The sequence below is a fragment of the Trifolium pratense genome, linkage group LG7 (genome assembly GCF_020283565.1).
Source record: "Trifolium pratense cultivar HEN17-A07 linkage group LG7, ARS_RC_1.1, whole genome shotgun sequence".
Taxonomy (NCBI): Eukaryota; Viridiplantae; Streptophyta; class Magnoliopsida; order Fabales; family Fabaceae; genus Trifolium; species Trifolium pratense.
The window spans coordinates 23,574,585-23,596,229 of NC_060065.1; the positions used below are offsets into that span (position 1 = coordinate 23,574,585).

At 34.7% G+C, this 21,645-nt stretch overlaps 1 protein-coding gene across 1 annotated transcript; it reads left to right on the forward strand.

Moving 5' to 3' along the window:
• The first annotated feature begins 1,451 nt into the window (after window positions 1-1,451).
• On the forward strand, window positions 1,452-4,669 carry LOC123895607. The gene is made up of 6 exons (XM_045946060.1): window positions 1,452-1,612; window positions 1,694-1,867; window positions 1,979-2,146; window positions 3,154-3,351; window positions 3,978-4,075; window positions 4,157-4,669. The coding sequence occupies exons 1-6, from the start codon at window positions 1,543-1,545 to the stop codon at window positions 4,586-4,588; spliced, it is 1,140 nt and encodes a 379-aa protein (XP_045802016.1). The 5' UTR covers window positions 1,452-1,542; the 3' UTR covers window positions 4,589-4,669.
• The last annotated feature ends 16,976 nt before the right edge of the window (window positions 4,670-21,645 follow it).

Below are 21,645 nucleotides of genomic sequence, written 5' to 3' on the forward strand. Positions count from 1 at the left end.
TTATATTAAAAATATACAAATTTATCATCGAACCTGCATCTCTTACTTACAATAAAACGTTTCAACTGCTAAAACATGTGCTTCAATTATGAAAGAATTTAGGAATCCTAATATGTTAACCCTGTTTTCAATAAATTTGAACGGCGGAATTAATCACAATTTTTATTTATTTATGGATGTCTACTTAAGTTATGTTCTTGATTATGTCTTTAATTATTTTTTTTAACCTTTAATTATCATCAATTTTTTAACCTTTAGTTATCAGCAATTTTTTTTAATAAGTAAACAAAACGATGGGGTTCAAAAATTATTTAAAAAATATATAAACTATAAAATAAGCACATAAACAAATATAGAATAATTAGTCCATGAAATTCCCTATACTACTCTTATTGAAAATGCTATTAGAATTTTTGTATTTTATTTTTTATTGTTACATATTACACCTAATTAGACTCATGCGTGCATGGGTCAAAGTTCTAGTTTTGAGAATTGTTTAATGTTATTAGATTTTTATTGGTGTTTGGTTTTATTTTGAGACTTGTTTAATGTTGTTCAGATTTTATTGATTTTTTATTTTATTGAGACTTCTTTATTTTGAATAATGGCATTTATATTGTTAGGTGTGACAAATTAAAATCAAATTAACAAGTAATATTTTACATGAAATAATTTGGTTCCATATTGAATTATTAATCATTACCATGTACTAGTATTAACTAGTATATGATTTGAGTTTGTTAATTTTTTTTTTGATAATCAGTTTGTTAATCTTTTGATTTATTTTCTACTATTCATCGTTGAAAAATATATTTTTTTCAATAAAAAAAATAAAGAATTGTAAGTTATATAGTAAATCACTAAATCTATAAGAAAAAAAAGATTGTTTGGCGGACCGGCCCGTCAATCCACCAACTTGCCAACTCGTTAATAAATAAAGTACGCTTGACTTTTAAGCTCAAACAAATAAGTTGGTCCGCTTTATCTCACACCACTTTTAAACCGAGTTAAACGGACCGGATCTAAACGGGGTGGACCGCACGCTTTACTGCCCCTACATACTTTTTTTTTGACCGTTGCCCCTACATACTTTGTCGCCCCTACATACTTATAACTATAAGAATAATTTCTTTTTGAATTGCAAGGATATATATTCGTAAAAAGAAAATATCTTATACTAATTCTCTTTATAATTCATTTTTTTTTTTGTCTGTTCATAAGCGAAATGACAAAGCCATTGAAAACTCACACATACAAAGTAAAGTAATTGGAGTTCGAATCCCGGTCATGACATCCGACATTAGCAATTTTGACATTTTTTTAGATTGAGTTAGAATTTGTGGAATTATAATTCATTCTTCTACTGTAAGAAAAAAAAAAAAGATATTAACAAATTTTCCTGTAACATTATTTCCTAAAAAACTATTTAAGAATCTAAAATAAAATCTTAAAAAAATGTGATAGGAACACGAGTATGTTAAAGTGAGAAACAAACAACATTGCTCACTCTTTCATCAAAGTAAGGAAGGACTGAACTGAACCATGGCTTCTCCTTCCACCTTCGTTACACTCCATCTTTTCTTCATCATTTTCACACTCTTCTCTCTCCATGGTAACTATTTCTAATCATTCTATTTCTCTTTCATTTTCCATTTTCATTTCTTTATTTTTTATTTTAATTTCATTTTTTCAGTTCAACCAAAACGCGTCATTTCCGAAGACGGTTACACCATCACCACCGTACTCGACGGTCACAAGCTTCACATAAACCCTTTTTCCGTTCTCCAACGACCCACTTCCTCCGATCTCATTGTCCTTGATTCTACAAACAGCACTTTCTACACCGTCCAATTACCAATTTCCCAAGGTTCATTCTTTTTTTTTTGTCTTCTGGGCTGTGCTAAAGTTTTGATTTTTTTTTCTTCTAGGGTTTGTAATTATTTCTATTTTGATTTTAATTTTATTTTTTCTGTTGCAGAAAGTGTTTTTAAGAGGTTTTCTGGAAATGGGTCACCTGGAGGATATGAAGATGGTGATGTGGGTTCTGCTCGGTTTGATAAACCTAGAAGCTTTGCAGTTGATACAAGAGGGAATGTTTATGTTGCTGATAGGCTTAACAAGGTGATAAGGAAAATCGGCATCAATGGTATGTTTGCTGATAGGTTCCATTTTGTTTGTGTTGCTTGGTTTTGTATATAAAGTTTCAGTCTTTAGCTTTATGAATTTGCCTTGGAATGGAAATTGTGTTAGTTTGTTCTATTATTATGGATACATAGTTGAATTGGAAGATAAAGAAGAGTTGAAGTGGTAAGCAACTTCAAATTAATCTTGAATGAATGGAATTAGTCTCCAGGGAATAGGTAAATTGGTCGTTGAATTGACAAAATACATTGTTGACAAAAAAGATTAGTTGAATATGGAATTGGACATAGGTAACTTTTACGATTAGGGATTATGACATGACACGTTAATTCAATATGGAATTGGACCCCTTTATGTTGATCACACATCAATGCTGCTACCGCACTATGAACTAATTTGCCAATGAAATTAATGTTTCTCAGGGACTAATTGGACAGTAGTTAGTAGTCCATGCACAATCGAAGTTACTGATAAATTAGTCTTCAAGATTTTGATGTCGGATCAACATGTCTAGTTAACATGTCACATAGCCTGTAATGGTAAAAGTTAACATAGGGACCATTTTGGATGACATTTTACAATTTCGGGGATGTATATAACAATTCTCAAAAACGACGCTTACAATTTCAAGGACTAATTTGTGTATTCACTCAATAAGTCTCAAACTCAAAATTGATAATTAATAATAGTGTTGATTCAAAAAAAAAAAAAGATAATTAATAATAGTCATTAAATGCATTGTTGGGGTGGTGAATCTTTTTTTGGGTGAATCCAAGTATCTCCTATATCTTAGCCTAGAGCTAGAGACTAATCCCTCGAGTTATGTCTCCCATAGGATGATGTTCTATATACAGGTTTGATATCAAACTCCTGACCACATGCTTAACACACTCAGTTAACTTGGGACTTGGGAGGTGAATCTTGTAAATCTTAAGATGGATGATATCTTTTATAAGCAAATAATGTAAATAATAATGAACATCCCTTTTGTCTGTTTCGGTCTTTGACTAGGTGTCACAACAATTGCTGGAGGGTCTTCAGAAAAGACAAACATCAAGGATGGACCAGCACAAAATGCATCATTTTCAAATGATTTTGAGATAACTTTCATTCCTTCCCTGTGTGCTTTACTGGTGTCAGATCATATGCACCAGTTGGTCTGTCAGATTAATTTGAAGGAGGAAGATTGTACCCTTGGATCTAAATCTGGTGAGAATTTCAAATTTGGGGCATTTTCTAATATGAAATTTTTCTTTTCACATTTTAATGTTTTTTATTTACTATTCTTCTTAGGTTAAAGCAATTGTAAATCAATTTTTTCTACACAAATTAATAATTTGTGGAATGAACATGTGATTAAAACCATCCTTGCAATGATTGATTGCATTGAAAATTTGAAATCTGCAGAGTCATGGTGTTCAGGATTGAAAATCTACCTATGAAATTAATATAGGAATAAAATTCTCTTTTTCATTGAGCTTCATAATGTGGCTTAAGATAAACGTTTGCGATGCTTAAACAATCAAATGTCTGAATTTTCTAATATTTAGTATGCAAGAGCAACAGAACAACGTCATCTAATTCAGTGGTTACTTGATCTAACTTCTAAGATTCTAAATAAATTTTATTAAGGGGATGCTTAAGTTTTGCACCAGTGTCTAGTTCATCCGTAACCAAACTAGAATAATATACTTGCTTGAGTGAATGCACAAACATATATTTACTGCATTTTTATTTCTTCTATTACATCCTCCATCTTAATCTTTGAAAGAAATAAGATTATTAAACCATGGCTACGTCACTTATTATAATGAAAAGCTATGTCTTTTAAACAGGGCTTGGTGCAGTTATGACTTGGACTCTAGGATTAGGACTATCGTGTATACTCGGCTTAATAATCGGCATTGTGGTCCGCCCTTATATCATCCCTCATGTAAGCTCCTTTTAACTTGTGAAGATTTTATGCGGCAAAGTGTTTACTTACACACCAAATCTAACTGAACTATGTAGACAGGAACATACCAGTCGTTACCATTTCATCGCGACATGGAAGCATTGCCAAACCAGTCCGGGGAAGATAGTACTGACAGTCTACTCCGGCTTAAAAAGCGCAGTTGCTAGCTGCAGTTGCTCCTCCATTTTCGCACTTGCATTGCGACTTTGGAAATTGAGTCTTTCACTTCTTGTTTTCATGTTTAATATCGACTTTGTTTCTCCAAGGCGGCCTCATCTGGAGTCTGTGTCTTTGCTAGATTTAGATGCCTACAATAGTGGTGAGATATCAAAGTCAAGTAAGTATTTTGACCAATTGAAGGATTTGATGAATTTTGATGAAGACCTTGTGGATTCAACTAAGGATAACAAAGGCAGAAAGGCACCTAAAGGTGGTAACATTCTTCATCAAGATTCATCTGTGTCTAATTTAGGTATTGTGAAGAGGATATGAAGTTTGTTTGTATGATGGTACTGTTTTATGTAAATAGTATGCAAATATTTTGTCATCTAGATATCATCTTTTTTATAACAACCTTGAAGGGTAAAAATAATTCACAATCACACCGGCACTTTCATCTTGATTAGATTGATATAACAACGATAAAATAGTGTGTCATTATGCCTAAACTGTCACATGGTGACTAGTCCAAGAAATGACTATCATTAAAAGAACATGAATAATCATATTTGTTTTCGTCTAAAAAACTTAACCTCCAAGTCTGGAAGTAAAAATGAGTTGGTCCTAATGTTAGATATAATTGAACAAAACTCGGAAAAACCTAATGAATAAACGGTCTACTAAAACTTGGGACGCGATCAAATCATTTGTTGATAAATTGCTTCAAACAAGGCATTCTAACATACATTGGTCAAATATTAATTATATTATTATTGTGTGCATAATAATAAATGAAGTCTCAGTTACAAAACAGCCAAAGAAACCAACCAAAGTTGTTAAAAGTATAATGCCTAAAAAACAGCCAAAGAAACCGATATGAGTTGCAACATAGTTTTTAATATTATGTTTAAATTGTGTGCATAATAAATGAAATCTCAGTTACAAAACTCCAACCAAAAATAAACTCTATATAATCAAATGCTTATATGAACATTTTCATTGAACAAGTAAACAAATATATAATATTATAATATAATACAACACTTTCTTTTTCATTCTCATGAGTCATGGCAACATCTAACAATTATATTATTATTATTTTAGTAGCTTTCTCTTTTACTACAACACTAGCTACACTTACCGTTTCTGAACTACAAAATTTGCATGAATGTGCAAGCAATACAGGAGAACTGTGTGGGCAACAATTTTATAACAAATTGTTCACTGATAATGAAACTGTAATTACTAGAGATTGTTGTTATAAAATTCTTCAAACGGGTTATTCTTGTCACATTAAAATGACCGTGTATGTTCTCGAAAACAATCCAGATTTTAGAAATGCAGACCGGGTTGATTATCTTACCAGGAGTGATCAGATTTATCAAAAGTGCAATCGTGTTACCGAACCTGAGGAGTCAATTTTTTTAGCTAAGTGTGTAGAACAAATTGGTTCTGAATGTGGAGAAGAAATATTGAACAAACTGATTCATGATGGAAACGTAAGTAAACAATGTTGCCAAAAACTTGTGAAAATGGGTGAAAAATGTCATACCAATATGGGGAAGGCTTTGGTTCGTACTGCAGCTATGAGGAATTATGATGCAATTCTACTTTTAAAGAAGAACAAATTAATATTTGACCAATGTACGTTAGAATTAATTTAATACTAATCGTAAAACATGCTCAATTATTAAATTTATAATCTTATTGTAATGCGAAAACTAAATAAACATATGAGCATGTATATAAAATAGGATTTACGACATGTTGATTTATCAAAGAGCAGTATTAGTAATACCTGGATAGAAGAATCATTAAATATGAACAAATCATTTATTCTAGGATCTCAGCAGTAATCCTAAAACACAAAGGTTTGACAGCTTGTGTGGTTCTAGGTTCATCCACACATTTGAGCTCATATCCAATTAATTAATTAATTCTAAATAGAAATCCAATTAGCCATTTTAATTTTATTTGATCACTTAATCAATTTAGGTTCTTAATTGATAAATAACTAATATAATTTATATTTGGCCACATAATATTATTGGAATATCATAAAATATTCTAACAATCTCCCAGTTGGACAATATATCGTAATAATTATATCATTATTTCTTAGACGCGCATCCGAATGCTATTTATCTTTAGATTTGAACTTTACAATCTGATCCATCTCATACATCAATAGTGAAACCACCACGGCTATCGTCATTGACATATAACGTGACGGAACCCCGACGACCTCCACATCAATGCACTTGATGACATAGATCGATATGGACGAGTGACATGAAAATTTCATGCAATGTGATCTCTATATCATGCATATTGAACTGTCTTAGTTTGCAATTGTGAATCCACATGATGCCAAGACATTTGCAATTAAACTAAGAGATAAATGGTAGATAGCTTTTTCCCACTCATTTGAATAGGAGGAAATTAGTTTCACTTCACTTCAATTAAACTAAGACATTTCAATGTTAATTGTTAACAAATACACAAAGAAGCAGCAATATCATTTCACTTTGTCTCTGCCAACACTTTTATTCAATTTTCGATCACTAACAATTGTCTTTGTCTCTGTTCAAAAAAACAATTCTCTTTGTCTCTCATAGTCTAACACAAATCTTAGCTGCTTCATGTATACAATGTTTTTTTTTTTGAAGCATCTTCATGTATACAATGTTATGCAACTAATGTACTGTAAATCATATTTAGTTTAGATAAACAATAAACAATAAGTATAATCCAACCAACGTGAATGGGAGGGCCGACCCAGAGGCTGGGCAAGAAAGGCTATGGCCCAGGGCTTCAATATTTTGAGGGTCTAAAAAATTTATAATTTTATCACGCCCATTATTCAAACGATATGCTAAATATTTATACTGAAATCTAATGTCACAAAGTATCAATTTATAAGTATTTATACTGATTATCTTACCGGAAAACTTTACTAAACCATTCCGAAATTTTCCATTTTAGCCACGGTTTAACCGTGGCAACCATGGCTAAACATCAAAACTCAAAACATCAAATCTCATTTTGTTGAGTTTTTCAGTATGTAACTTTGCTCAAATGTAGGGGTGAAGTAAAATAATAAAAAGTGTATAATGGGAATATTGAGTTTTTTTGTAGGGGTAAAGAGTTAAATGTTAGGGTAGGAAAAAAAATTTCCCTAAAAAATTTATAATTGGCTTAAATGCAGTTTTACCCCCCCTGTTTTGATTAAATCGGAATTTTCCCCCCTGTTTTAAAACGCGGATTTTTACCCCCCTGTTTTATATTTTTTTGGATTTTGCCCCCCGTAAAATTCTGCTTTCGAGTCACAACTTCAAAGCGTCGCACACAATTCAATTTGGATCAATAATTCACCAAACATATACCGAAATGACCGTAATCAAGTTATCTTTCCACAGAATCAAACCTCACTAAATTTGGAGTTACAAAGATAGATTAATTACCGTTTTAGTGAAGGCATGTCCCCCAAAATTCTGCACAAAATCTGCTTTCGAGTCACAACTTCAAAACTCCGCACAGAATTCCATGTGGATCCATAATTCACCAAACTGGTACCGAAATGACCGAAATAGAGTTAGTTTTCCATAGAATTAAACTCCACTAAATTTAGAGTTACAGAGAGAGATTAATTATCATTTTAGTGAAGATCTGTCCAAATCAATTATTGTATGGAACTACTACTGGTATTTTTGTCATGTCTCTCACCCTGTAGCTCATTTTTCAATATTATTTACATGTCCGGAAAGCTAACGAAATTACCCTTGTTTTCATTTAAATTCCGTCAAATTTGGAGTTACGATGTGTTTGGTAGACGATGTTGAATTTGAAGGTCATAAGTGGATTTCTGCAAAATTAGTAATTGGACCGACCTTCACTAAAATGGTAATTAATCTCTCTTTGTAACTCCAAATTTAGTGGGGTTTGATTCTGTGGAAAGCTAACTCGATTATGGTCATTTTAGTATCCGTTTGGTGAATTATTGATCCAAATTGAGTTGTGTGCGAGGCTTTGAAGTTGTGACTCGAAATCAGATTTTGTGCAGAATTTTGGGGGACATACCTTCACAAAAACGGTAATTAATCTCTTTTTGTAACTCCAAATTTAGTGGGGTTTGATTCTGTTGAAAGATAACTCGATTACGGTCATTTCGATATCCGTTTGGTGAATTATTGATTCAAATTGAGTTGTGTGAGAAGCTTTGAAGTTGTGACTCGAAAACAGAATTTTAGGGGGGGGCAAAATCCAAAAAATTATAAAACAGGGTGGTAAAAGTCCACGTTTTAAAACAGGGAGGGTAAAATTCCGATTTAATCAAAATAGGGGGGCAAAACTGCATTTAAATTGGCCAAGGCTTAAATGCAGTTTTACCCTCCCTGTTTTGATTAAATCGGAATTTTCCCCCCTGTTTTAAAACGCGGATTTTTACCCCCCTGTTTTATATTTTTTTGGATTTTGCCCCCCGTAAAATTCTGCTTTCGAGTCACAACTTCAAAGCGTCGCACACAAATCAATTTGGATCAATAATTCACCAAACATATACCGAAATGACCGTAATCAAGTTATCTTTCCACAGAATCAAACCTCACTAAATTTGGAGTTACAAAGATAGATTAATTACCGTTTTAGTGAAGGCATGTCCCCCAAAATTCTGCACAAAATCTGCTTTCGAGTCACAACTTCAAAACTTCGCACAGAATTCCATTTGGATCCATAATTCACCAAACTGGTACCGAAATGACCGAAATAGAGTTAGTTTTCCATAGAATTAAACTCCACTAAATTTAGAGTTACAGAGAGAGATTAATTATCATTTTAGTGAAGGTCTGTCCAAATCAATTATTGTATGGAACTACTACTGGTATTTTTGTCATGTCTCTCACCCTGTAGCTCATTTTTCAATATTATTTACATGTCCGGAAAGCTAACGAAATTACCCTTGTTTTCATTTAAATTCCGTCAAATTTGGAGTTACGATGTGTTTGGTAGACGATGTTGAATTTGAAGGTCATAAGTGGATTTCTGCAAAATTAGTAATTGGACCGTCGTTCACTAAAACGGTAATTAATCTCTCTTTGTAACTCCAAATTTAGTGGGGTTTGATTCTGTGGAAAGCTAACTCGAATATGGTCATTTTAGTATCCGTTTGGTGAATTATTGATCCAAATTGAGTTGTGTGCGAGGCTTTGAAGTTGTGACTCGAAATCAGATTTTGTGCAGATTTTTGGGGATATACCTTCACAAAAACGGTAATTAATCTCTTTTTGTAACTCCAAATTTAGTGGGGTTTGATTCTGTTGAAAGATAACTCGATTACGGTCATTTCGATATCCGTTTGGTGAATTATTGATCCAAATTGAGTTGTGTGAGAAGCTTTGAAGTTGTGACTCGAAAACAGAATTTTAAGGGGGGCAAAATCCAAAAAATTATAAAACAGGGGGGTAAAAGTCCACGTTTTAAAACAGGGAGGGTAAAATTCTGATTTAATCAAAACAGGGGGGGCAAAACTGCATTTAAATTGGCCAAGGCTTAAATGCAGTTTTACCCCCCCTATTTTGATTAAATCGGAATTTTACCCCCCTGTTTTAAAACGCGGATTTTTAGCCCCCTGTTTTGTATATTTTTGGATTTTGCCCCCCGTAAAATTCTGCTTTCGAGTCACAACTTCAAAGCGTCGCACACAACTCAATTTGGATCAATAATTCACCAAACATATACCAAAATGACCGTAATCAAGTTATCTTTCCACAGAATCAAACCTCACTAAATTTGGAGTTACAAAGATAGATTAATTACCGTTTTAGTGAAGGCATGTCCCCCAAAATTCTGCACAAAATCTGCTTTCGAGTCACAACTTCAAAACATCGCACAGAATTCCATTTGGATCCATAATTCACCAAACTGGTACCGAAATGACCGAAATAGAGTTAGTTTTCCATAGAATTAAACTCCAATAAATTTGGAGTTACAGAGAGAGATTAATTATCATTTTAGTGAAGGTCCGTCCAAATCAATTATTGTATTGAACTACTACTGGTATTTTTGTCATGTCTCTCACCCTGTAGCTCATTTTTCAATATTATTTACATGTCCGGAAAGCTAACGAAATTACCCTTGTTTTCATTTAAATTCCGTCAAATTTGGAGTTACGATGTGTTTGGTAGACGATGTTGAATTTGAAGGTCATAAGTGGATTTCTGCAAAATTAGTAATTTGACCGACCTTCACTAAAACGGTAATTAATCTCTCTCCGTAACTCCAAATTTAGTGGGGTTTGATTCTGTGGAAAGCTAACTCGATTATGGTAATTTCAGTATCCGTTTGGTGAATTATTGATCCAAATTGAGTTGTGTGCGAGGCTTTGAAGTTGTGGCTCGAAAGCAGATTTTGTGCAGAATTTTGGGGGACATACCTTCACAAAAACGGTAATTAATCTCTTTTTGTAACTTCAAATTTAGTGGGGTTTGATTCTGTTGAAAGATAACTCGATTACGGTCATTTCGATATCCGTTTGGTGAAATATTGATCCAAATTGAGTTGTGTGAGAAGCTTTGAAGTTGTGACTCGAAAACATAATTTTAGGGGGGGCAAAATCCAAAAAATTATAAAACAGGGGGATAAAAGTCCACGTTTTAAAACATGGAGGGTAAAATTTCGATTTAAACAAAACAGGTGGGGCAAAACTGCATTTAAATAGGCCAAGGCTTAAATGCAGTTTTACCCCCCCTGTTTTGATTAAATCGGAATTTTCCCCCCTGTTTTTAAACGCGGATTTTTACCCCCCTGTTTTGTATATTTTTGGATTTTGCCCCCCGTAAAATTCTGCTTTCGAGTCACAACTTCAAAGCGTCGCACACAACTCAATTTGGATCAATAATTCACGAAACATATACCAAAATGACCGTAATCAAGTTATCTTTTCACAGAATCAAACCTCACTAAATTTGGAGTTACAAAGATAGATTAATTACCGTTTTAGTGAAGGCATGTCCCCCAAAATTCTGCACAAAATCTGCTTTCGAGTCACAACTTCAAAACTTCGCACAGAATTCCATTTGGATCCATAATTCACCAAACTGGTACCGAAATGACCGAAATAGAGTTAGTTTTCCATAGAATTAAACTCCAATAAATTTGGAGTTACAGAGAGAGATTAACTATCATTTTAGTGAAGGTCCGTCCAAATCAATTATTGTATTGAACTACTACTGGTATTTTTGTCATGTCTCTCACCCTGTAGCTCATTTTTCAATATTATTCACATGTCCGGAAAGCTTTCATTTAAATTCCGTCAAATTTGGAGTTACGATGTGTTTGGTAGACGATGTTGAATTTGAAGGTCATAAGTGGATTTCTGCAAAATTAGTAATTCGACCGATCTTCACTAAAACGGTAATTAATCTCTCTCTGTAACTCCAAATTTAGTGGGGTTTGATTCTGTGGAAAGCTAACTCGATTATGGTAATTTCAGTATCCGTTTGGTGAATTATTGATCCAAATTGAGTTGTGTGCGAGGCTTTGAAGTTGTGGCTCGAAAGCAGATTTTGTGCAGAATTTTGGGGGACATACCTTCACAAAAACGGTAATTAATCTCTTTTTGTAACTCCAAATTTAGTGGGGTTTGATTCTGTTGAAAGATAACTCGATTACAGTCATTTCGATATCCGTTTGGTGAAATATTGATCCAAATTGAGTTGTGTGAGAAGCTTTGAAGTTGTGACTCGAAAACATAATTTTAGGGGGGGCAAAATCCAAAAAATTATAAAACAGGGGGATAAAAGTCCACGTTTTAAAACATGGAGGGTAAAATTCCGATTTAAACAAAACGGGGGGGGGGGGGGGGGGGGGGGGGGGGGGGGCAAAACTGCATTTAAATTGGCCAAGGCTTAAATGCAGTTTTACCCCCCTTGTTTTGATTAAATCGGAATTTTCCCCCCTGTTTTTAAACGCGGATTTCTATCCCCCCTGTTTTATATTTTTTTGGATTTTGCCCCCCGCAAAATTCTGCTTTCGAGTCACAACTTCAAAGCGTCGCACACAACTCAATTTGGATCAATAATTCACCAACCATATACCGAAATGACCGTAATCAAGTTATCTTTCCACAGAATCAAACCTCACTAAATTTGGAGTTACAAAGATAGATTAATTACCGTTTTAGTGAAGTCATGTCCCCCAAAATTCTGCACAAAAACTGCTTTCGAGTCACAACTTCAAAACTTCGCACAGAATTCCATTTGGATCCATAATTCACCAAACTGGTACCGAAATGACAGAAATAGAGTTAGTTTTCCATAGAATTAAACTCCACTAAATTTGGAGTTACAGAGAGAGATTAATTATCATTTTAGTGAAGGTCTGTCCTAATCAATTATTGTATGGAACTACTACTGATATTTTTGTTATGTCTCTCACCTTGTAGCGCATTTTTCAATATTATTTACATGTCCGGAAAGCTTTCATTTAAATTCCGTCAAATTTGGAGTTACGATGTGTTTGGTAGACGATGTTGAATTTGAAGGTCATAAGTGGATTTCTGCAAAATTAGTAATTCGACCGACCATCACTAAAACGATAATTAATCTCTCTGTGTAACTCCAAATTTAGTGGGGTTTGATTCTGTTGAAAGATAACTCGATTACGGTCATTTCGATATCCGTTTGGTGAAATAATGATCCAAATTGAGTTGTGTGAGAAGCTTTGAAGTTGTGACTCGAAAACATAATTTTAGGGGGGGCAAAATCCAAAAAATTATAAAACAGGGGGATAAAAGTCCACGTTTTAAAACATGGAGGGTAAAATTTCGATTTAAACAAAACAGGTGGGGCAAAACTGCATTTAAATAGGCCAAGGCTTAAATGCAGTTTTACCCCCCCTGTTTTGATTAAATCGGAATTTTCCCCCCTGTTTTTAAACGCGGATTTTTACCCCCCTGTTTTGTATATTTTTGGATTTTGCCCCCCGTAAAATTCTGCTTTCGAGTCACAACTTCAAAGCGTCGCACACAACTCAATTTGGATCAATAATTCACCAAACATATACCAAAATGACCGTAATCAAGTTACCTTTCCACAGAATCAAACCTCACTAAATTTGGAGTTACAAAGATAGATTAATTACCGTTTTAGTGAAGGCATGTCCCCCAAAATTCTGCACAAAATCTGCTTTCGAGTCACAACTTCAAAACTTCGCACAGAATTCCATTTGGATCCATAATTCACCAAACTGGTACCGAAATGACCGAAATAGAGTTAGTTTTCCATAGAATTAAACTCCAATAAATTTGGAGTTACAGAGAGAGATTAATTATCATTTTAGTGAAGGTCCGTCCAAATCAATTATTGTATTGAACTACTACTGGTATTTTTGTCATGTCTCTCACCCTGTAGCTCATTTTTCAATATTATTCACATGTCCGGAAAGCTTTCATTTAAATTCCGTCAAATTTGGAGTTACGATGTGTTTGGTAGACGATGTTGAATTTGAAGGTCATAAGTGGATTTCTGCAAAATTAGTAATTCGACCGACCATCACTAAAACGATAATTAATCTCTCTGTGTAACTCCAAATTTAGTGGGGTTTGATTCTGTTGAAAGATAACTCGATTACGGTCATTTCGATATCCGTTTGGTGAAATAATGATCCAAATTGAGTTGTGTGAGAAGCTTTGAAGTTGTGACTCGAAAACATAATTTTAGGGGGGGCAAAATCCAAAAAATTATAAAACAGGGGGATAAAAGTCCACGTTTTAAAACATGGAGGGTAAAATTTCGATTTAAACAAAACAGGTGGGGCAAAACTGCATTTAAATAGGCCAAGGCTTAAATGCAGTTTTACCCCCCCTGTTTTGATTAAATCGGAATTTTCCCCCCTGTTTTTAAACGCGGATTTTTACCCCCCTGTTTTGTATATTTTTGGATTTTGCCCCCCGTAAAATTCTGCTTTCGAGTCACAACTTCAAAGCGTCGCACACAACTCAATTTGGATCAATAATTCACCAAACATATACCAAAATGACCGTAATCAAGTTACCTTTCCACAGAATCAAACCTCACTAAATTTGGAGTTACAAAGATAGATTAATTACCGTTTTAGTGAAGGCATGTCCCCCAAAATTCTGCACAAAATCTGCTTTCGAGTCACAACTTCAAAACTTCGCACAGAATTCCATTTGGATCCATAATTCACCAAACTGGTACCGAAATGACCGAAATAGAGTTAGTTTTCCATAGAATTAAACTCCAATAAATTTGGAGTTACAGAGAGAGATTAATTATCATTTTAGTGAAGGTCCGTCCAAATCAATTATTGTATTGAACTACTACTGGTATTTTTGTCATGTCTCTCACCCTGTAGCTCATTTTTCAATATTATTCACATGTCCGGAAAGCTTTCATTTAAATTCCGTCAAATTTGGAGTTACGATGTGTTTGGTAGACGATGTTGAATTTGAAGGTCATAAGTGGATTTCTGCAAAATTAGTAATTCGACCGACCTTCACTAAAACGGTAATTAATCTCTCTGTGTAACTCCAAATTTAGTGGGGTTTGATTCTGTGGACAGCTAACTCGATTATGGTAATTTCAGTATCCGTTTGGTGAATTATTGATCCAAATTGAGTTGTGTGCGAGGCTTTGAAGTTGTGGCTCGAAAGCAGATTTTGTGCAGAATTTTGGGGGACATACCTTCACAAAAACGGTAATTAATCTCTTTTTGTAACTCCAAATTTAGTGGGGTTTGATTCTGTTGAAAGATAACTCGATTACGGTCATTTCGATATCCGTTTGGTGAAATATTGATCCAAATTGAGTTGTGTGAGAAGCTTTGAAGTTGTGACTCGAAAACATAATTTTAGGGGGGGCAAAATCCAAAAAATTATAAAACAGGGGGATAAAAGTCCACGTTTTAAAACATGGAGGGTAAAATTCCGATTTAAACAAAACGGGGGGGGGGGGGGGGCAAAACTGCATTTAAATTGGCCAAGGCTTAAATGCAGTTTTACCCCCCCCTATTTTGATTAAATCGGAATTTTCCCCCCTGTTTTTAAACGCGGATTTCTATCCCCCTGTTTTATATTTTTTTGGATTTTGCCCCCCGCAAAATTCTGCTTTCGAGTCACAACTTCAAAGCGTCGCACACAACTCGAATTGGATCAATAATTCACCAACCATATACCGAAATGACCGTAATCAAGTTATCTTTCCACAGAATCAAACCTCACTAAATTTGGAGTTACAAAGATAGATTAATTACCGTTTTAGTGAAGTCATGTCCCCCAAAATTCTGCACAAAAACTGCTTTCGAGTCACAACTTCAAAACTTCGCACAGAATTCCATTTGGATCCATAATTCACCAAACTGGTACCGAAATGACAGAAATAGAGTTAGTTTTCCATAGAATTAAACTCCACTAAATTTGGAGTTACAGAGAGAGATTAATTATCATTTTAGTGAAGGTCTGTCCTAATCAATTATTGTATGGAACTACTACTGATATTTTTGTTATGTCTCTCACCTTGTAGCTCATTTTTCAATATTATTTACATGTCCGGAAAGCTTTCATTTAAATTCCGTCAAATTTGGAGTTACGATGTGTTTGGTAGACGATGTTGAATTTGAAGGTCATAAGTGGATTTCTGCAAAATTAGTAATTCGACCGACCTTCACTAAAACGGTAATTAATCTCTCTGTGTAACTCCAAATTTAGTGGGGTTTGATTTTGTGGAAAGCTAACTCGATTATGGTAATTTCAGTATCCGTTTGGTGAATTATTGATCCAAATTGAGTTGTGTACGAGGCTTTGAAGTTGTGGCTCGAAAGCAGATTTTGTGCAGAATTTTGGGGGACATACCTTCACAAAAACGGTAATTAATCTCTTTTTGTAACTCCAAATTTAGTGGGGTTTGATTCTGTTGAAAGATAACTCGATTACGGTCATTTCGATATCCGTTTGGTGAAATATTGATCCAAATTGAGTTGTGTGAGAAGCTTTGAAGTTGTGACTCGAAAACATAATTTTAGGGGGGGCAAAATCCAAAAAATTATAAAACAGGGGGATAAAAGTCCACGTTTTAAAACATGGAGGGTAAAATTTCGATTTAAACAAAACAGGTGGGGCAAAACTGCATTTAAATAGGCCAAGGCTTAAATGCAGTTTTACCCCCCCTGTTTTGATTAAATCGGAATTTTCCCCCCTGTTTTTAAACGCGGATTTTTACCCCCCTGTTTTGTATATTTTTGGATTTTGCCCCCCGTAAAATTCTGCTTTCGAGTCACAACTTCAAATCGTCGCACACAACTCAATTTGGATCAATAATTCACGAAACATATACCAAAATGACCGTAATCAAGTTATCTTTCCACAGAATCAAACCTCACTAAATTTGGAGTTACAAAGATAGATTAATTACCGTTTTAGTGAAGGCATGTCCCCCAAAATTCTGCACAAAATCTGCTTTCGAGTCACAACTTCAAAACTTCGCACAGAATTCCATTTGGATCCATAATTCACCAAACTGGTACCGAAATGACCGAAATAGAGTTAGTTTTCCATAGAATTAAACTCCAATAAATTTGGAGTTACAGAGAGAGATTAATTATCATTTTAGTGAAGGTCCGTCCAAATCAATTATTGTATTGAACTACTACTGGTATTTTTGTCATGTCTCTCACCCTGTAGCTCATTTTTCAATATTATTCACATGTCCGGAAAGCTTTCATTTAAATTCCGTCAAATTTGGAGTTACGATGTGTTTGGTAGACGATGTTGAATTTGAAGGTCATAAGTGGATTTCTGCAAAATTAGTAATTCGACCGACCTTCACTAAAACGGTAATTAATCTCTCTTTGTAACTCCAAATTTAGTGGGGTTTGATTCTGTGGAAAGCTAACTCGATTATGGTAATTTCAGTATCCGTTTGGTGAATTATTGATCCAAATTGAGTTGTGTGCGAGGCTTTGAAGTTGTGGCTCGAAAGCAGATTTTGTGCAGAATTTTGGGGGACATACCTTCACAAAAACGGTAATTAATCTCTTTTTGTAACTCCAAATTTAGTGGGGTTTGATTCTGTTGAAAGATAACTCGATTACGGTCATTTCGATATCCGTTTGGTGAAATATTGATCCAAATTGAGTTGTGTGAGAAGCTTTGAAGTTGTGACTCGAAAACATAATTTTAGGGGGGGCAAAATCCAAAAAATTATAAAACAGGGGGATAAAAGTCCACGTTTTAAAACATGGAGGGTAAAATTCCGATTTAAACGAAACGGGGGGGGGGGGGGGGGGGGGGGGGCAAAACTGCATTTAAATTGGCCAAGGCTTAAATGCAGTTTTACCCCCCCTGTTTTGATTAAATCGGAATTTTCCCCCCTGTTTTTAAACGCGGATTTCTATCCCCCCTGTTTTATATTTTTTTGGATTTTGCCCCCCGCAAAATTCTGCTTTCGAGTCACAACTTCAAAGCATCGCACACAACTCAATTTGGATCAATAATTCACCAACCATATACCGAAATGACCGTAATCAAGTTATCTTTCCACAGAATCAAACCTCACTAAATTTGGAGTTACAAAGATAGATTAATTACCGTTTTAGTGAAGTCATGTCCCCCAAAATTCTGCACAAAAACTGCTTTCGAGTCACAACTTCAAAACTTCGCACAGAATTCCATTTGGATCCATAATTCACCAAACTGGTACCGAAATGACAGAAATAGAGTTAGTTTTCCATAGAGTTAAACTCCACTAATTTTGGAGTTACAGAGAGAGATTAATTATCATTTTAGTGAAGGTCTGTCCTAATCAATTATTGTATGGAACTACTACTGATATTTTTGTTATGTCTCTCACCTTGTAGCTCATTTTTCAATATTATTTACATGTCCGGAAAGCTTTCATTTAAATTCCGTCAAATTTGGAGTTACGATGTGTTTGGTAGACGATGTTGAATTTGAAGGTCATAAGTGGATTTCTGCAAAATTAGTAATTCGACCGACCTTCACTAAAACGGTAATTAATCTCTCTGTGTAACTCCAAATTTAGTGGGGTTTGATTCTGTGGACAGCTAACTCGATTATGGTAATTTCAGTATCCGTTTGGTGAATTATTGATCCAAATTGAGTTGTGTGCGAGGCTTTGAAGTTGTGGCTCGAAAGCAGATTTTGTGCAGAATTTTGGGGGACATACCTTCACAAAAACGGTAATTAATCTCTTTTTGTAACTCCAAATTTAGTGGGGTTTGATTCTGTTGAAAGATAACTCGATTACGGTCATTTCGATATCCGTTTGGTGAATTATTGATCCAAATTGAGTTGTGTGATAAGCTTTGAAGTTGTGACTCGAAAACATAATTTTAGGGGGGGCAAAATCCAAAAAATTATAAAACAGGGGGGTAAAAGTCCACGTTTTAAAACAGGGAGGGTAAAATTCTGATTTAATCAAAACAGGGGGGGCAAAACTGCATTTAAATTGGCCAAGGCTTAAATGCAGTTTTACCCCCCCTATTTTGATTAAATCGGAATTTTACCCCCCTGTTTTAAAACGCGGATTTTTACCCCCCTGTTTTGTATATTTTTGGATTTTGCCCCCCGTAAAATTCTGCTTTCGAGTCACAACTTCAAAGCGTCGCACACAACTCAATTTGGATCAATAATTCACGAAACATATACCAAAATGACCGTAATCAAGTTATCTTTCCACAGAATCAAACCTCACTAAATTTGGAGTTACAAAGATAGATTAATTACCGTTTTAGTGAAGGCATGTCCCCCAAAATTCTGCACAAAATCTGCTTTCGAGTCACAACTTCAAAACTTCGCACAGAATTCCATTTGGATCCATAATTCACCAAACTGGTATCGAAATGACCGAAATAGAGTTAGTTTTCCATAGAATTAAACTCCAATAAATTTGGAGTTACAGAGAGAGATTAATTATCATTTTAGTGAAGGTCCGTCCAAATCAATTATTGTATTGAACTACTACTGGTATTTTTGTCATGTCTCTCACCCTGTAGCTCATTTTTCAATATTATTCACATGTCCGGAAAGCTTTCATTTAAATTCCGTCAAATTTGGAGTTACGATGTGTTTGGTAGACGATGTTGAATTTGAAGGTCATAAGTGGATTTCTGCAAAATTAGTAATTGGACCGACCTTCACTAAAACGGTAATTAATCTCTCTCTGTAACTCCAAATTTAGTGAGGTTTGATTCTGTGGAAAGCTAACTCGATTATGGTAATTTCAGTATCCGTTTGGTGAATTATTGATCCAAATTGAGTTGTGTACGAGGCTTTGAAGTTGTGGCTCGAAAGCAGATTTTGTGCAGAATTTTGGGGGACATACCTTCACAAAAACGGTAATTAATCTCTTTTTGTAACTCCAAATTTAGTGGGGTTTGATTCTGTTGAAAGATAACTCGATTACGGTCATTTCGATATCCGTTTGGTGAATTATTGATCCAAATTGAGTTGTGTGATAAGCTTTGAAGTTGTGACTCGAAAACATAATTTTAGGGGGGGCAAAATCCAAAAAATTATAAAACAGGGGGGTAAAAGTCCACGTTTTAAAACAGGGAGGGTAAAATTCTGATTTAATCAAAACAGGGGGGGCAAAACTGCATTTAAATTGGCCAAGGCTTAAATGCAGTTTTACCCCCCCTATTTTGATTAAATCGGAATTTTACCCCCCTGTTTTAAAACGCGGATTTTTACCCCCCTGTTTTGTATATTTTTGGATTTTGCCCCCCGTAAAATTCTGCTTTCGAGTCACAACTTCAAAGCGTCGCACACAACTCAATTTGGATCAATAATTCACGAAACATATACCAAAATGACCGTAATCAAGTTATCTTTCCACAGAATCAAACCTCACTAAATTTGGAGTTACAAAGATAGATTAATTACCGTTTTAGTGAAGGCATGTCCCCCAAAATTCTGCACAAAATCTGCTTTCGAGTCACAACTTCAAAACTTCGCACAGAATTCCATTTGGATCCATAATTCACCAAACTGGTATCGAAATGACCGAAATAGAGTTAGTTTTCCATAGAATTAAACTCCAATAAATTTGGAGTTACAGAGAGAGATTAATTATCATTTTAGTGAAGGTCCGTCCAAATCAATTATTGTATTGAACTACTACTGGTATTTTTGTCATGTCTCTCACCCTGTAGCTCATTTTTCAATATTATTCACATGTCCGGAAAGCTTTCATTTAAATTCCGTCAAATTTGGAGTTACGATGTGTTTGGTAGACGATGTTGAATTTGAAGGTCATAAGTGGATTTCTGCAAAATTAGTAATTGGACCGACCTTCACTAAAACGGTAATTAATCTCTCTCTGTAACTCCAAATTTAGTGAGGTTTGATTCTGTGGAAAGCTAACTCGATTATGGTAATTTCAGTATCCGTTTGGTGAATTATTGATCCAAATTGAGTTGTGTACGAGGCTTTGAAGTTGTGGCTCGAAAGCAGATTTTGTGCAGAATTTTGGGGGACATACCTTCACAAAAATGGTAATTAATCTCTTTTTGTAACTCCAAATTTAGTGGGGTTTGATTCTGTTGAAAGATAACTCGATTACGGTCATTTCGATATCCGTTTGGTGAATTATTGATCCAAATTGAGTTGTGTGAGAAGCTTTGAAGTTGTGACTCGAAAACATAATTTTAGGGGGGGTAAAATCCAAAAAATTATAAAACAGGGGGGTAAAAGTCCACGTTTTAAAACATGGAGGGTAAAATTCTGATTTAATCAAAACAGGGGGGGCAAAACTGCATTTAAATTGGCCAAGGCTTAAATGCAGTTTTACCCCCCCTGTTTTGATTAAATCGGAATTTTCCCCCCTGTTTTTAAACGCGGATTTTTATCCCCCCTGTTTTATATTTTTTTGGATTTTGCCCCCCGCAAAATTCTGCTTTCGAGTCACAACTTCAAAGCGTCGCACACAACACAATTTGGATCAATAATTCACCAACCATATACCGAAATGACCGTAATCAAGTTATCTTTCCACAGAATCAAACCTCACTAAATTTGGAGTTACAAAGATAGATTAATTACCGTTTTAGTGAAGGCATGTCCCCCAAAATTCTGCACAAAATCTGCTTTCGAGTCACAACTTCAAAACTTCGCACAGAATTCCATTTGGATCCATAATTCACCAAACTGGTATCGAAATGACCGAAATAGAGTTAGTTTTCCATAGAATTAAACTCCAATAAATTTGGAGTTACAGAGAGAGATTAATTATCATTTTAGTGAAGGTCCGTCCAAATCAATTATTGTATTGAACTACTACTGGTATTTTTGTCATGTCTCTCACCCTGTAGCTCATTTTTCAATATTATTCACATGTCCGGAAAGCTTTCATTTA